The sequence below is a fragment of the Esox lucius genome, chromosome 16 (assembly GCF_011004845.1).
Source record: "Esox lucius isolate fEsoLuc1 chromosome 16, fEsoLuc1.pri, whole genome shotgun sequence".
Lineage (NCBI taxonomy): Eukaryota > Metazoa > Chordata > Actinopteri > Esociformes > Esocidae > Esox > Esox lucius.
This window is the reverse complement of record NC_047584.1, coordinates 23,193,290-23,209,511: the sequence shown is the minus strand read 5'-3', so window position 1 is coordinate 23,209,511 and position 16,222 is coordinate 23,193,290. Positions and strand designations below refer to the sequence as shown.

At 44.1% G+C, this 16,222-nt stretch overlaps 2 protein-coding genes across 6 annotated transcripts; one reads left to right on the top strand and one right to left on the bottom strand.

The window, feature by feature from the left end:
• Nucleotides 1–881: 881 nt before the first annotated feature.
• On the top strand, nucleotides 882–10,208 carry LOC105016320 (serine/threonine-protein kinase Nek5). 5 transcript variants are annotated; one of them, XM_010880057.5, is made up of 21 exons: nucleotides 882–1,009; nucleotides 1,385–1,523; nucleotides 1,869–1,965; nucleotides 2,091–2,188; nucleotides 2,264–2,347; nucleotides 2,448–2,518; nucleotides 2,864–2,950; nucleotides 4,077–4,131; nucleotides 4,251–4,451; nucleotides 4,786–4,882; nucleotides 5,432–5,556; nucleotides 6,601–6,857; nucleotides 6,988–7,066; nucleotides 7,192–7,308; nucleotides 7,384–7,464; nucleotides 8,179–8,328; nucleotides 8,439–8,630; nucleotides 8,732–8,951; nucleotides 9,045–9,182; nucleotides 9,316–9,451; nucleotides 9,543–10,208. In XM_010880057.5, exons 2-21 carry the CDS (start codon nucleotides 1,395–1,397, stop codon nucleotides 9,817–9,819), a joined length of 2,691 nt encoding a protein of 896 aa, XP_010878359.3. In that variant the 5' UTR covers nucleotides 882–1,009; nucleotides 1,385–1,394; the 3' UTR covers nucleotides 9,820–10,208. The 5 variants fall into 5 exon arrangements, with proteins under 5 accessions (XP_010878359.3, XP_019910305.3, XP_019910304.3 ...); XM_020054746.3 differs by having other exon boundaries at nucleotides 883–1,009; nucleotides 1,422–1,523; XM_020054745.3 differs by lacking the exon at nucleotides 882–1,009 and adding an exon at nucleotides 1,061–1,202 and having other exon boundaries at nucleotides 6,661–6,857.
• A 342-nt stretch (nucleotides 10,209–10,550) lies between these two features.
• Nucleotides 10,551–16,070, bottom strand: LOC105016321 (GDP-Man:Man(3)GlcNAc(2)-PP-Dol alpha-1,2-mannosyltransferase). The gene is made up of 5 exons (XM_010880060.3): nucleotides 15,963–16,070; nucleotides 15,517–15,738; nucleotides 15,030–15,401; nucleotides 13,646–14,229; nucleotides 10,551–11,801 (listed from the first exon to the last, which is right to left on the bottom strand). Exons 1-5 carry the CDS (start codon nucleotides 16,019–16,021, stop codon nucleotides 11,518–11,520), a joined length of 1,521 nt encoding a protein of 506 aa, XP_010878362.2. The 5' UTR covers nucleotides 16,022–16,070; the 3' UTR covers nucleotides 10,551–11,517.
• Between the last annotated feature and the right edge of the window lie 152 nt (nucleotides 16,071–16,222).

Below are 16,222 nucleotides of genomic sequence, written 5' to 3'. Positions count from 1 at the left end.
CATCCTATTCCTGAACTCACACAATCACATGAGTGTCAAGGGAACATGTAGTCAGGTGAATTGACTGAAGTAGCTGTCTTTAGACCTACCTAAGCAAGTCACTTCTGAGTTGGGTGACATCAGTTATTTATAAAGCAAAGGCTGTATGAAGTGTTCTTGTAACAAATTCCCTGACTGAATTGTGGAATGTTTTTTTAAGCTGTTGCATGACGCTCTAGAATATTTGGTGTTACTATTCACACCAGGAAGTATTAATGATTAAATAGTTCCAGTGTAAATTACACTATATTTTACCAATGGATTGGTCTCGAGATATCGCTTAGGTTAACTATATTCATATCCCTGAGCATGTGTGCCCAATTTAATCTCTGCGTCAAATATATGAAGAAATACAGCGTACACGTGTCCATTATAGCATTAAAGTTAGAATTTCATGATGTTAGTTCAAATGGAATGAGAAGGATGGAAACCTGCCAATAAACCTAAAACTGACTGTTCAGACTTAGCTAATTTCATTTGTTGCAAAACTGATGTGGGTCTTTAAATAGGAAATTAAAGTATAATTGTTTTGCCTTTGACACTGAAATGTGTAAAGTATAGTCATACAGGCAGCAGCGCTATTACAATTAAATTTTGGGTGCTGCCCTTAGCTTAGAATTTCTAGACGTGCTCCTTTGCCCAGACTGACACCTGACAGATCTTACTATGTCTGTATGTATTTTATATGTATCGACTCCACCTAATATAGCTTCCTGTCTGTGTAAGTCCGAGTTGATGACAGATGAAGCATCTGACAACTGAGCTGGGGAACGCTTTTTTTTTTGTTGCTTTTGTGGTGAAATATGACACCAAACATTATTTGCCTACAAGTCCCACAATACCTTTGTTTTTTGTGAGTCTAGGTTTCGGAAAGACCTGCTAACATACTTCTCAGTTGAGAACTCTTTTGAGCGACACGTTACCAAACAGTGTTCGCAAAAATGTGTATTTGAAGGGTCGTTGCCTTTTGGTAAGTAGTGCTTTTGTATTGTTTTTAATTTAAATAAAACTCAGTGAAAGAAAGCAGAATAGCAGAATATTTGGTTCTCTGTATATCTGTCACCATGGTAACTGGCTAGCGACATTTTGGGGATATCCGACTTTATAATCTGTCTCAGCCATCACTGTTCCTCAGGATTTACAGTACTGCCTATACGTCACATGTAGGTATGAAATCTTTTATAATTGCATAGCTAAAGTCGAAGTCACCCAAGAGTCTGAAATTGCATTAAAGTGTATATTCACTATTAGTACAGTATCTCATTTGCCGAGACACTTAAAATTGTATGTGGATGATGGTAGCTGTGTGTTTTCAAAACCACTATTTCTCCTGCTCTGTCCTCAGGTGTGGTGTTATGAACCAGTATGTGCTTGTCCGTCAGATTGGAGAAGGGGCATTTGGGAAGGCCTTCTTGGTCCAGGACAGGTACAAAGACGATGGTGGTGACAGCCAATGCGTGGTCAAAGAGATCAGTCTCAGAAAGGTACCAACTATTGACTTAACCATGGTGCTTCTGAACTGAAACTGAAGATGTTAATCTCCTTCCTTATCTCTTCTTCCAACTGAAGCACTGGGCCACCAGCTCAAACATACTAGTGATCCCTGTCTAGCTGAAATACATTCGGACCAATGAGGTGATCAGCAAAAGTGAAAAACAAGCTGACTAGCAAGATGACTCCAAACAGTGCCAGTCCTTAACTGGTTTCCTGAATCAAAACAAAATCAAAAAATCTGTCGAAAACCATGTCTAGCCCCTACACAACAAACTGTAAGTAAGCCTGGCCAGGAATGCTTTATGATATATCTCCATGGTCTTTGTTGTTTATAGATGTCACCAAGGGAAAAGGAAGCATCCAATAAGGAAGTCACGCTGCTTGCAAAGATGAAGCATCCAAATATCGTCACCTTTTTTAAATCATTTCAGGGTTTGTATCCAGTCAAAATGTCTGTCTGTCTTCCTGTGTGTGATAATCTGTTTGAACAGAGAGTACTACCCTGTACATGGTGATGGAGGACTGTGATATTGATGTGTTTCTTCTGTCCGAAACAGAAAGTACTAGCCTCTACATAGTGATGGAGTACTGTGATGGAGGTGACCTGATGAAGAAGATCAGTATGCAAAGAGGTCTTTTGTTTACTGAAGAGCAGGTACTGACTCACACACTCGCGCACGTGCACTCATGCTGAGATACACATTGTTACACATTTTTGTCTCACTCTTAGATTCTGGATTGGTTCGTACAAATCTGTCTGGGACTGAAGCACATCCACGACAGAAAGATTTTGCACAGAGATATAAAAGCACAGGTATTAAACGGTTGTTGTAATCCAAGCCACAATGATATCGGCACCAGTACAGTTTATCAACTCTGATCATTGTTTTATTTTTTGCACTGGTTTCCTTTAGAATATATTTCTTACCAAAAATGGGATGAAAGCCAAGCTGGGAGACTTTGGCATTGCAAGAATGTTAAACAAGTGAGTTAATATGATAGTGGGAGGAGTCCTATAGCTAAGAAGGAGGCTACTGGGATGTTTTCTAGGACAGCTGCTGATTACATAGTGTCAGTGTGTTTAGTACTCTGCTATTAACATTCCACAGCCAGCACAACTACTGTTACAGTGTAATAAGGTGTGAAGAGAACATTGGCATGCAAATAAAAAATCTGGATCACTGTATATGATTTTGCAAATGCTTTGAGATTTTTCGTGGAATGAAAAGCACTATAGAGGTTGAATAAATCATAATTATTGTTATTATATTACTTTCACTTCTGTGTTGGCTCGTGATTCTTACGTTTCTGTTTGATTGTGATTGGTTAGTACGATGGAGCTAGCCAGGACCTGTGTTGGGACGCCATACTATCTGTCTCCTGAGATCTGTGAGAACAGACCGTACAACAACAAGACGTATGTACCGTTACTGTATCATCCATGTCATATTTTTCTCTCTCACACTGACAGCCTCTGGGAAAGGCAAACTGCCAGTGTACCCTAATGGCCCGTACAGCGCAATCTACTGAACAATTCATAAAATCTTCAAGGTTGCTGGAAGCTCCGTCTTTTAAATTCGTTTTTAGACATGTTCCCGCACATCCAGGTGGGGTTCCTTGTGAACTGTGGAAAATCCATCACCAGAAACACAAATCCTGAGAATCCATTTGGTGAGACCTTATGCTCTGCTGACGGATAAAAAATAAGGTTTTCGCCATGGTTTAAAAAGTGAAAAGGTCTGCCCATTATTGTCATATTTGAATTATTTTATCATGTTCATCATAGAAATGTTTGGTTTCCAGTAATAACCCCTTTAAACCAGGCAACCAGTCAGCAAATGAAAAATGAAATAGAAAGTACAAGTTATGCACTAAATAAGGAAGTGGTCTAAAAATCGGATGTTGAAGTACTGTATTGAAAACACAGACAAGATATGGTTCATGGATTAATCTGGTAACATCTATTACAGTAGTCCCTAGCGTCATTAATAAGTGCATCATTAAATGAAGAGCAGTTCTGGATCAGGGAAGTGAACAGCAAGCTTTAACTCTATGTTTTTGGGGGTTGTGAGCAATGGTAGTTCTAGCTGGTGCACAGGATAAATCTGTTTTATGTTAAGACGACCCAGAAGTATACCTGGAGCACTAACTGTAATGAAAAGGGATAGGATACTACAGTAGTGTACTAACTGTGTGCTGTGTAAACAGTGGACAAGCAGACAGGAGGGTCTGTAAATCATTAGTCAGTTCTTGGTCAATCAGTCATGTGACTGCAGCGATTCCATGCCATTGTTCTGCTTTCCAGGATGGACTGGGCTGTTGTCACACTAGCTTGGATGGGAGAGGATCTTTTCTGACTTTCACTGTCACCAACAGCCATTGTGTAATGATAGGTTTTCTGTACCATTTCCCCTTCTATTTGCACCTATCTAATGGTTTTACATGATTATATTCATCAAAATCTCTCTGTCCCTCACCACCATCACGCCTGCAAGATATCCTTTTTGCGTTTTTAAATAGTACTGGTTCTGTGTCTTCCTCAGGGATGTTTGGTCTCTGGGCTGTGTCCTGTATGAACTTTGCACCCTCCGGCATCCAGTAAGCACTGCCACACATGACGTGACGCGTTCACACACACATTCACACACAAACATTCACGCATACACACACACACACACACACACACACACATCTCAAGTGTTTCTCTCCACCTGCAGTTTGAGGGGAGCAATCTGAGGCAGCTGGTGATGAAGATCTGTAGGGGGCGCTACAACCCAGTGTCCACCCGCTACTCCTATGAGCTGCGCCTGCTGGTCACTCAGCTGTTCAAGGTCAGCCCGCGAGACCGGCCTTCCGTCACCTCTGTCCTCAAACGGCCCTTCCTAGAGAAACGGATCAGCAGACACATGGATCCACAGGTAACGAGGGAACCAAGGAAGGCGTTGGGGGCCCTTCCCTTTCCAATGCTTTTCAGTAGTGAGTCAGTGATAATAATAATAATAATATAATAATAATCACTGACACCTGCAGAAAAGTCGGCAATAATCACCTACACCTAAGAAAACAACATTGAAATATTGTTTTGGGGAAAGGGTTTTACAAAGCTTGCACAATCCCACGATGCCACTTTGCGGAAGACATGTGACTTCTTGTCGAGAACTGATATTGTTAGCTTGCCGTGTGAAAGGTTCTGTGAGTGTGTTAGCCTACGTGTATCCGGTGCGGTTCTCACTGTGTTCTGGATATTTCTAGGTGATTAAGGAGGAGTTTAGCCATACAGTGTTGCACAAGAAGAGAGCTGCTATAGACCCACATGCTAGAGTACAGGCAGCACCAGCACAGATCTCAGGTACACACACATCCACACACACATATTAGAGACTGAAAGATCAGCGTGGCTGTCTGTGGTCAAAACCTCCCCTTTCTCAAATGATTGCCCTTTACTGTTTCAACACACATTACCCAACAACAAAGTTTCCGACTTTCATAAAATGGCTTAACAGAAACTGTGGGGAAATGTTGCCAATATCACCCCCTGGTGGTTTGTATTGTAGCGTGCTCTCCGGTACAGCTGTCAAATAGTCCTGTACCCTGAGGCCAGTTCATAGATTCTCAACGAATTTCAGCCATATAATCACATACTCTGACGTCAGCCATATAATCTCAGGGTACAGTCATCAGGTGAGGCGTGGGACTTGACATTGTCTTTGGATGCTTTCTGGCACCTGTAATGCCATGATATCACGACCACATTGACACTGGGTGTGTTAGCTGAACAGCAATGATTAGATTTCGTCACAGTTATGTGACTCCTGTTACATAATGATGCCTTCTTTTACTCTTTGGTTTAATAGCTTTTGATAATCTCCTATTTCATGTGTTGGGGGGGCGGGTCTAGAAAGAGTCATCCAAGGTGAGGTCACAGAGAGACCTCCCCCTCGGATGAAGCTTGGGCCGTCTGTCAAGAAACAGCCCCCAAAACCAGAGTGGAAACCCCCTGCCAGAGTCATGCAACAGCACAAAGTAACACACCTGTATAAAGCACCACTCTATTGCAGTTACTCCCTCTGTACCCTGGTACTTGTATACCAAATGTGAGGTTATTCATTTTTTAACAACACATTTACACATTTCCTTCATTTAAATTGACTTACAACAAATTACACTTTGGATTTGAAAGTGATCAACGGAGTCCTTTAGATTTGATGTACTCAAAAAGGAATAATTAATTATTGTCTTTAATATAGAGCCTCCATACCCAATAGCTTTGTTACTGGAGAGAATGCTGGGGTATTAGTACAGCTTTAAAGCCTGATTGTCAAAGCAGCATCACCACTGACAAAACTGAAGGCCCTATATTTGTAAATGATATTAATAGCCCTCCTTTTTTATTGATCTATAGATGGCATGCTTTAATCCCTTTCCAACATTCAAAAGGAGATATTCAATAGATTTGTACATCCCCAGACCATGTCATAAGACATAGAAATGAGCTCCTAGTTTGGGGTGGTGTGTGGAATGTATATGCTGCAATGATGTGTGTTTAAACACATTGAGAGGGACTGATATCCCCATACCTTTAGTTCTATTATTATGCTTCTTCGGTCTGTAACAGGTGCTGTACGCCTTAGACACTCAGACTGAGCGATGCAGACGCTGATGTTTTTTCAGGAGGTTAACAACATGCACAAAAAAAATGTAGAGCAGCAAAATAGAAGATCTACATTGTGAAAATGAACAAGGACCAGAACGCATTGATTCGTACTCACTTTGTAGACATCTATTGGGTTGGTAAAAAGAGCTTCCTGATGTGGCTGATGGAGGTGTGTGATGACCAATCAGACTGGTGTTTACTGGTAAATGGAGTACTTACAAAAGTTACATTGAAAAGTAACTGTATCATCAGTCATATTAAGTGTTTTTACGTGATGCCAAAGGCAAGGGACAGCATTCACCACTGCAGCTGAAGAATGACGCATTCACATGAAAGCCCTTTCCCAGAAATATACCACATGAAGTCCTGGTAATGTTTTTCAAAGCCATCTTTACGTTACTTCTGTTGCTCAGCCGTTTCAGCCAATAGCAGCACAAGCACGGGTTCAAGAGGTCAAACTGTACGGTCAACAGGACTCCAGATGGAACGGTCAGGCCGAACTCAACCCTTATGGTCACTACCATGCCCGTCTGGACGCCATCCAGAGAAGACACCCTCCACCTCCTCTTTCTACACCTCCTCTTCCTCCTTATCATCCTCCCCCGGTTGCTGTGGAGATGCCTGTGGAGCACTGTGATAACAATGAGTACCGCCCAGAACCTTATCAGTTGTGAGTGCTGGGTCAAGCCTAACCGTAATAATGGAAGTATAAAGTGATTTTCGAGCCTGGTCCTTGTGAGGTCCAGAGTTGGCAGGTTTTTGTTCACGTGTGTGCATTTGTGTGTATGTTTGGCCATCAGAGTGGCTGCCGCTCGTAATGAATACCTCCAGAGGAGGCAGGAGGCAAATCAATACAAGCTGAGGGCAGAGAAACAGCTGGTGGGTCCCAGTTCGCATGACTCTGAAACAGCTGTTTAATGTAAAAAAAAAGAAAGAAAATATGCTGCTGAGATATTTTGAAGTATATAAATCTGTCTCGTGAATCTTCCACTTCTGATCCTCAGGGCCTCCGGCCTTCCACAGCAGACGCTGGGCGGTACAGATTGGCTGAGCAGGACCAGGGGGCAGGGCGTCCTGAACCACAACATACACCCCAGATCAGGAAGCAAGACGGACAGCAGGTTTGTGAGGCAGAGAAGTGGCAAATTATTGGTGATTTGTCAAGATTACAGGTTCATTTATGCATGTTTGTGTAGGATTATCTACGGCAGTTGCAGATCATCCGACAACAATATTATGATGAGATGAGAGATATCAGAAGGAGAGCTGAAGCTGAGGTAAAGACAAAAACATGTTTTCATCAAAGTTTTCAGATTGCCTTTATTTTATAAGGCCCTTTTTTTCATCAGCAGTTGTCACAAAGTGCTGAAACAGATACCCAGACTGAAAACATAAAGAGCATGCAACAACACGAAATGTCTAGGAATAACCAGAGTCCGCACCTAGGAAGAAACCTAGAGAGGAGGCAGATGACTGTTTAGTTGTCTTCTGGAGTGGCGGGTGAAGACTATAAGAGTACATCACCTTGTTAGGCCACATCATTCTTTTTTGGACGTTTAGATGATCACCGGCTCAGTAAATACAGACAGGTTGTATGCAGAGTCTGGTGGAGGAATTCAAATCAGCTGCAGAACTAGGCTGACAAAGACAGGGATGACCAGGTGGGCTTTGGGCTGTTACAGCAGGCGTCACCTGGAGAAGACGCCCTCCATTAAATCTGCAACGCAGCCAGGAGGACTTTGGACAGGGACATCTAGGAGACGTCAGGCCAGGTAGTCCTGAGGCATGGTCCAAGGGGCTCAGGTCCTCCTAAGATTCAGCAGGGCTAAGATGCAGCATAAGACTAGGGACAGGGGTATGGTGGGTCCGGAGATTGTGGCCCCCTTCTGAAGATATCCGAAGGGACATATCTAATTAACATTACTTTACATACAGTATCTAATACCAAAACCAAGCCTCTGCTTGATATAAGGACAGACTTATCTTTTCAGCCTCAGGTGAAACCAGGTACATACCTGGTAGAGAAGCCCAAACACACAGAGCCACCAACACACAGTGGAGACCAGGAAAGAGACCAGGAAAGAGACCAGGAAAGAGACCAGGAAAGAGACCAGGAAAGAGACCAAAAGAGACCTGCCCAGGTAGGACTTACTCCCCAACACTCACATATAAATGGATTGTGTAGGACAGAGATGTCTTGCACCAGAAATAATCATTTCAGCTCAATTACATTTCTGTCTGCAACATTTAGGGCATTGAAGAAGCCCTGAGACAGATAAGGCAGGACACCATACAGGAGAGGAGAGAACTACAGAAGAAGCACAAAGAAAAGAAAGCTATTATGTTTGAGATCAGGTTAAACGATGAAAGTATTCAAAAGGATGAAGAGAAAGAGGAGAATGACAAGAGAATAGTGAATGACACAAAAGAAGATGAGCAAGAGGTAAAAGATGTCATCACGTTGCCTGAGAATGTCCATGCCAACAGTGTGTGTAACGTTGGACTCTCATGCATTTCACACTTGATGTGTGTGTGTGTGTGTAGGAAGTAGACCCACTGAACCAGGCCCTGAGCTTCCATGAAGGGGAGGAGCTGAGGCACAGGGATTGGTCTGGGGCAGGATTGGGGGCGGGGCAGGTTGACGCCATACCCAGGTCAGAGGTGAGGAAGGAGTGGGGCCAGGCAGCACCACAGACCCTACTGAACGCCCTGGCTGAGATGGACGTGTCATCTGCGTGTACCACCATGACCGGGCCTGAACTGGGTCAGTTTGGGGACACCTGTCTGCTTTTCCATTTCCAGTGGTTTAATGTTGGCATTCTAATGGGTCAGTGCTGTGCTCTCCTCTTTCCAACAGGGGGAACTACAGAATGGGAGGAGGGAGAGGGGAAGGCTGTAAGGGTGAGGAGACAGTGGGGAGAGGGTCCCCCAAATACCTTGCTCCATGCCCTGGGCCAGATTGAGCTAACTACCACTCTGGACTCCCAAACCCCAGGTTAGACATCTATCTACCCCGCCAAAGGGACTGATTCATGAAAACATACTCCTGTGCAGTCTTTGTAATTATGAAAATCAATGCAAGGTTAGGACAGTTAGGACAGATCCCCTGCATTGGTTCTCCCTCTTAGAACCCTTGCCAGAGAAAGGGGTAGCGGAGGAGCATAAGAACGAGGTAGTGGATGGAGAAGAGGGGGAGGAGGATAAAGAATCCGATGTGGATCTGGACGAGGAACGCCTGGAGCCCAGGTCGGATGACGACGACACGTGAGTGAGATGCAAGGCTGTTACACACACAGACAGGGTTGTGCACCTACTACAGATAACTTTAGCTTCCTTTAAAAATGTTCCTCCTCAGGAACTTTGAGGAATCTGAAGACGAGCTGAGAGAGGAGGTGGCAGATTCCATGAGGAACCTCTTCATTATGGAGGATGAAGAGAGTGTGAAAGAAGGAGGGGAGAAGTTTGAAACAGACGTAGCGGAGAACCGTTTAGATGGCCAGCCAATACACCCAGTGATTGAGCCAATGGGTGAAAACACTGTGGACACATCCACCGACGACCTCTCTGACTCCAGCCCAGACCGAAGGGCGAGAGAGGCCCAGACAGAAGACTGCAAGGACAATAGGAAGTAAGAGCAGAAAAACACCTGTTCATATTATCGTTTTACTGACAGGTTGCAGTGGGACTGAACAAGACATGGACATTGACCGTGGAAGCGTGGATGCTGTTCTATGAAAGACAATGCCGGTTTTGACCTGAGCTATTCTTCTAATCATTTTCATCAGCATAGTCCAGTAACGACGTGTCTTACGTTTTCTTAAGTGCAGATTATAGTTCGGACCAAGTGTTGCCTATTCTTGCCACAGGTTGGTAGTATAACATAAGCAGGCATTGAACTTCCAGAGAATCGCGGTGTGATCAGTAGTGGCAGTGTGATCAATAAAATGATCAACTTCAGCAAACACTTGGGACAGTGCGACTCATGTTTCACTTTTAAATAATAACCTGTATGAAATTGTAATCGTCTTGGTATTTTTTGTCATGTCTTCAAATCATTAACAACTGCATATAATTAGGCAAAGCTCTGTTCTTTTGCGTGAAATTTCCTAAAATCAAATAAAAATAAATGAAGTGGTGCCTCATGGGATTCTACTTCTGCCCATGAAGTTAACATTGTTGTGGCCCCTGGAAGGTGTCTTTTGCTGTCTCCACTCTCCTGCTTAGCAGAGCTGTGTGGGAATTTAAAAACAATGTCATACAGAGGGTCAATGGAAAGTTTGGGATTTGTTTTGTTTTTGAAAAAAATTTCAGTACTGCTGAAGCTAGGAGATTTTAAAGGAAACAAACAACATCCAAATGCACATGAAGGTTGAATTTTTTTATTTATCAGATATTAACAAAACATTTACTTTTAAAGCATTATTTGTATTAGATATACATTTTGTGCATATTAGTCTGTAAGATTTATGGGCCATGGTCCCCTACAGAGGTAAAAAAAAAAAACACACAAAAACATTTATTTGGTCATTTGTCATGGGTGAAACCACTACAGAAACCTTCTACAGACCTCTGAGTGTAAACATATAAATACCATGTCGACCAAGTCACTTTTTAAAGACAGTAGTTAAGGCTTCATTCTTATCAATAAAGCCAGCAAAGATCTTATAGGCCATCAGTAATCCAACATTCCAAATACTACAACATTCCTGACCAATTAGGTCTGTGGGTGCTGCTGATGGTGCTGTTTGAGTGAGGGGAGTTATTGACACAGTTCTATTCAGCTAGTCCGGCTTGAGCCCAGGAGATCCGAGTCACGTGGACGGGCAGTTGATGATGTAGGACTGCTCTTTTCAAATTAAACGGTAATCTGTGCCTCGGTCATATTGTCAGGACACCACACGGTAATCTGTGCCTCCCATATTGTCAGGACACCACACAGTAATCTGTGCCTCTGTCATATTGTCAGGACACCACACGGTAATCTGTGCCTCTCATATTGTCAGGACACCACACGGCTAATCTGTGCCTCTGTCATATTGTCAGGACACGGTGCATCATCCAGAAACATCTCTTTCCTATATACAATATCAGTTAGAATTTTCAAACTAGTTTTTATTGAGGAAGCAGAGTGTTTTTTTGAAGCAACCACTTTTGCATATGAAAGCAGAATTCTCATTACCAGCTTTTCACCAATTTATTTAAGTCACTTATGCTCTGAAAGCGATGCACATGGCTCCTACCAACAGGCACCCGTCTTAAAGATGAAACTGAATCAACACCAACTCGTTTTAGCCAGAGCGGTAATAGAACTCCCTCACTGGTCTTCACTCTTATTGCCTCAGTCTTGCCATCAGAGGTTCCATAGACGACAGGAAGCTGGCTTCAAACTCCTGGTCAGAGAAACGGTCCACAGATTGCCGAGCATTCTTGCGGATCTCCAGCCGTTCTGATGGTGATAGGGCCAGAATGGTCTCCATGGCAGTAGCGTAACTGTCCTCGCTGTCAGCCAGGAAGCCCGTCTGGCCGCCCTCATAGGGAACCACAATGTCCAGTTTGGGCCCACCAGAATTGTGAGCCAAGATAATAGTCCCTGCAGCCATACACTCTACCACACCTGAGTCAGAAAACAAGAGGATAGAGGGGACAAAAAGAAAATAAACTTACTGGATGGTGTACAGTCCTTAAAAAGGAAAAACAGCATTTAACTCTGGGCAAGAGATTAATAGGGCTGGAGTGCAAGTTACAGTGGGGAGAACAAGTATTTGATACACTGACGATTTTGCAGGTTTTCCTACTTACAAAGCAGGTAGAGGTCACATTTTTATTATAGGTACACTTCAACTGTGAGAGACGGAATCTAAAACAAAAATCCAGAAAATCACATTGTATGATTTTTAAATAATTAATTAGCATTTTATTGCATGACATAAGTATTTGATCACCAACCAACCAGTAAGAATTCCGGCTCTCACAGACCTGTTAGTTTTTCTTAAGAAGCCCTCCTGTTCTCCACTCATTACATGTTTTAATTGAACCTGTTTGAACTCGTTACCTGTATAAAAGACACCTGTCCACACACTCAATCAAACAGACTCCAACCTCTCCACAATGGCCAAGACCAGAGAGCCGTGTAAGGACATCAGGGATAAAATTGTAGACCTGCACAAGGTTGGGATGGGCTACAGGACAATAGGCAAGCAGCTTGGTGAGAAGGCAACAACTGTTGGCGCAATTAAAATGGAAGAAGTTCAAGATGACAGTCAATCTCCCTTGGTCTGGGGCTCCATGCAAGATCTCACAAATCATAGGGCATCAATGATCATGAGGAAGGTGAGGGATCAGCCCAGAACTACACGGCAGGACCTGGTCAATGACCTGAAGAGAGCTGGGACCACAGTCTCAAAGAAAACCATTAGTAACACACTACGCCGTCATGGATTAAAATCCTGCAGCGCACGCAAGGTCCCCCTGCTCATCTGGATGATCCAGAGGAGGAATGGGAGAAGGTTATGTGGTCTGACGAGACAAAAATAAAGCTTTTTGGTCTAAACTCCACTTGCCGTGTTTGGAGGAAGAAGAAGGATGAGTACAACCCCAAGAATACCATCCCAACCATGAAGCATGGAGGTGGAAACATCATTCTTTGGGAGTGCTTTTCTGCAAAGGGGACAGGACGACTGCACCATATTGAGGGGAGGATGGATGGGGCCATGTATCGTGAGATTTTGGTTAACAACCTCCTTCCCTCAGTAAGCGCATTGAAGATGGGTCGTGGCTGGGTCTTCCAGCATGAAAACCACCCACACAGCCAGGGCAACTAAGGAGTGGCTCCGTAAGAAGCATCTCAAGGTCCTGGAATGGCCTAGCCAGTCTCCAGACCTGAACCCAATAGAAAATCTTTGAATGGAGCTGAAAGTCTGTATTGCCCAGCGACAGCCCCGAAACCTGAAGGATCTGGAGAAGGTCTGTATGGAGGAGTGGGCCAAAATCCCTGCTGCAGTGTGTGCAAACCTGGTCAAGAACTAAAGGAAACGTATGATCTCTGTAATTGCAAACAAAGGTTTCTGTACCAAATATTAAGTTCTGCTTTTCTGATGTATCAAATACTTATGTCATGCAATAAAATGCTAATTAATTACTTAAAAATCATACAATGATTTTTCTGGATTTTAATTTTAGATTCCATCACTCACGGTTGAAGAGTACCTATGATAAAAATTACAGACTTCTACATGCTTTGTGGGAAAACCTGCAAAATCAGTAGTGTATCAAATACTTGTTCTCCCCACTGTAAGTAAATTGTTTATACACCCCCCTCACTGCAGCACTAACTAAATGTTGTAGATGACAAAGAAAACACTGAGAACTCTCCTAGAGTGAGTTAAGTGGGAACAACAGTCCCACTTAACTCACATAATAGTGAAATTCCTTTCTGAAAAACAAGTTGTTGTTTTTTACCTATTCCAAAATGCTCATTCCACATTGTGTGCAGGCCAATGGTAGCATCCACCAGTTCCCTCTTCAACTCTTCAAAGGGAATGTTCAGTTTAAACTCCACCCTGTCTGCCACACCCAGGTCCTGGCACAACCCCTTTAGCGTCGACACCCTATCCTCATCCTCCTGGTTACGGCAGCCACCAATCAACACAAGCCTTAGAGACTTCCAACCTCCTGGACCTGCCCCGTTCTTGTCTAGAAGCTTCCGGAAGGCCTTAATCTGAAGCTGGTGGTCTTTCTCTGGTCGGAATTGGCCAACAGACACTATAGAATGAGACTCCTTGTCTCCAAGCTTGTCCCCTTCCACTTCATTCTCCAGTGAAATGTCAAGGAACGAGCGAACGTCACAGGGCGGGTAGACCACCCCGGTACGGCTGGGGGCACGCCAGAGGGCCAGGATGTGGCCCAGCGTCCAGGTAGAGTTCACCATAATGATGTCGCTGCAGGAGCCAGCTAGCCCATAAATCAGAGCGAAAGAACAGTAGTACAGCACCTTGGCCGCACTCAGGAGAGGGTTGGCTGAGATGTGGGCCGAGTTGTTGAACCTGGCAAAAAGAGACGACAATTGAATAACTGAAAAAGCTTCAGCCCAAACTTTGTTTGATAGCACAATTCTCACCACAGACAGCATGTCAGTACTGACCTGGGGTTCCTTTCTCTCACCACAGACAGCATGTCAGTACTGACCTGGGGTTCCATTCTCTCACCACAGACAGCATGTCAGTACTGACCTGGGGTTCCTTTCTCTCACCACAAACAGCATGTCAGTACTAACCTGGGATTCCTTTCTCTCACCACAGACAGCATGTCAGTACTGACCTGGGGTTCCATTCTCTCACTACAGACCATGTCAGTACTGACCTGGGGTTCCATTCTCTCACCACAGACAGCATGTCAGTACTGACCTGGGGTTCCATTCTCTCACCACAGACAGCATGTCAGTACTAACCTGGGGTTCCTTTCTCTCACCACGGACAGCATGTCAGTACTGACCTGGGGTTCCATTCTCTCACCACGGACAGCATGTCAGTACTGACCTGGGGTTCTATTCTCTCACCACAGACAGCATGTCAGGTCTAACCTGGGGTTCCATTCTCTCACCACAGACAGCATGTCAGTACTGACCTGGGTTTCCATTCTCTCACCACAGACAGCATGTCAGTACTGACCTGGGGTTCCATTCTCTCACCACAGACAGCATGTCAGTACTGACCTGGGGTTCCATTCTCTCACCACATACAGCATGTCAGTACTAACCTGGGGTTCCTTTCTCTCACCACAGACAGTATGTCAGTACTGACCTGGGGTTCCATTCTCTCACCACGGACAGCATGTCAGTACTAACCTGGGGTTCCTTTCTCTCACCACGGACAGCATGTCAGTACTGACAGTTGGGTAGTGCACATAGCTGCCCACCCTACACCCCCCTAGGTAGCGGAAGATCGGCAGAGTGAAGGCATAGCCCATGGAGTCCACATAGACGTCTGGCACAAAGGATGTGAGGGCCTCCCAGCCAAGGAACATCGAACCAATGCTCTGCCCCAACAGGGTGAAGTGGGGGTAGGAGCTAGCTTCCACCAGCAGACGGCTCTTCAGGAATATGAAAGTCACTGGACGAGGGAGCCTGATGTTGAAGCGTTGTCGAGCGCCCTCAAGGATCTGCTCTCCTGTCACCCCTTGGTCACCAGTGTATACCACAAATGAGACACTTGGGTATCTACAGGAGGGGTAATATCAAGAGTTTACGGAATAGAAAATACAGTTTATGAACCTAATGACCACTCTATGAACGCCCTCGTATGTATCTATATGCTCAGACGAAAGTAACATACCTATTCTGAATGGCTCTGAGGGCGCACCAGAGCACCCTCTCCCCTCCCCCTCCTGCATTGCAGTAGGGGTGGAAGAAAGCCACAGTCGGAGAGCCGTCCTGAGCCAGTCGGGCTTTCCGACTCCTTTGCAACCACATTCGTACCCCCATTACGAGTAGAAAAAGGAGCAGCGTCAGCACCAAACTCAGATATAGGCATGGCAGCAACAGGGACCAGAGTAATCTGTTTGAAAAATACGTATATTGTAATTATTGTAGGTTGCACCATGGTGATGGCAGCTAATTTACTGCTAGGACCTGTGAGCTACAGTATGACACTTGTCGTTTCAGTTCACCAAAACTAACGTTTAGGTTATCCCTAATATTAGCTAGCCATATATATATAGGGTCTACATTAACAGAGATGTGTCAGAAACAAAACGCCATAATTAATTCAACGATTATTACCTGATCGCGTCGCATAAGCACATAGACAGATGGCCACTATGATGATCATGGCCAGCCATCTTGACAACACAACATACACTTTGACACCGGAAAGTATTGTAGTTGTCTGTTGAGTTGCGCGTCTGTGATTGGTTTATATTCTGTATATTTACATGAGACGTCAGACTTAAAGCAAAACTCTGATCCGCTCACGCTAGTAATATAACACAAATCAATAACGAGATAATTGTGTTTATATACACTTTATTTTTTATTTAAGG

Bases quoted from the DNA above. Each gene is read 5' to 3' on its own strand.
- LOC105016320 (XM_020054744.3), top strand. The intron at 2,189-2,263 runs GTACTGACTCAC...TCTCACTCTTAG, and splicing joins TTTTGTTTACTGAAGAGCAG to ATTCTGGATTGGTTCGTACA. The intron at 2,348-2,447 runs GTATTAAACGGT...GGTTTCCTTTAG, and splicing joins ACAGAGATATAAAAGCACAG to AATATATTTCTTACCAAAAA.
- LOC105016321 (XM_010880060.3), bottom strand. From the start codon at position 16,021: ATGGCTGGCCATGATCATCATAGTGGCCATCTGTCTATGTGCTTATGC. The intron at 15,402-15,516 runs GTATGTTACTTT...CCCCTCCTGTAG, and splicing joins CTCAGAGCCATTCAGAATAG to ATACCCAAGTGTCTCATTTG. The intron at 11,802-13,645 runs GTAAAAAACAAC...TTTCTGACTCAG, and splicing joins GAATGAGCATTTTGGAATAG to GTGTGGTAGAGTGTATGGCT.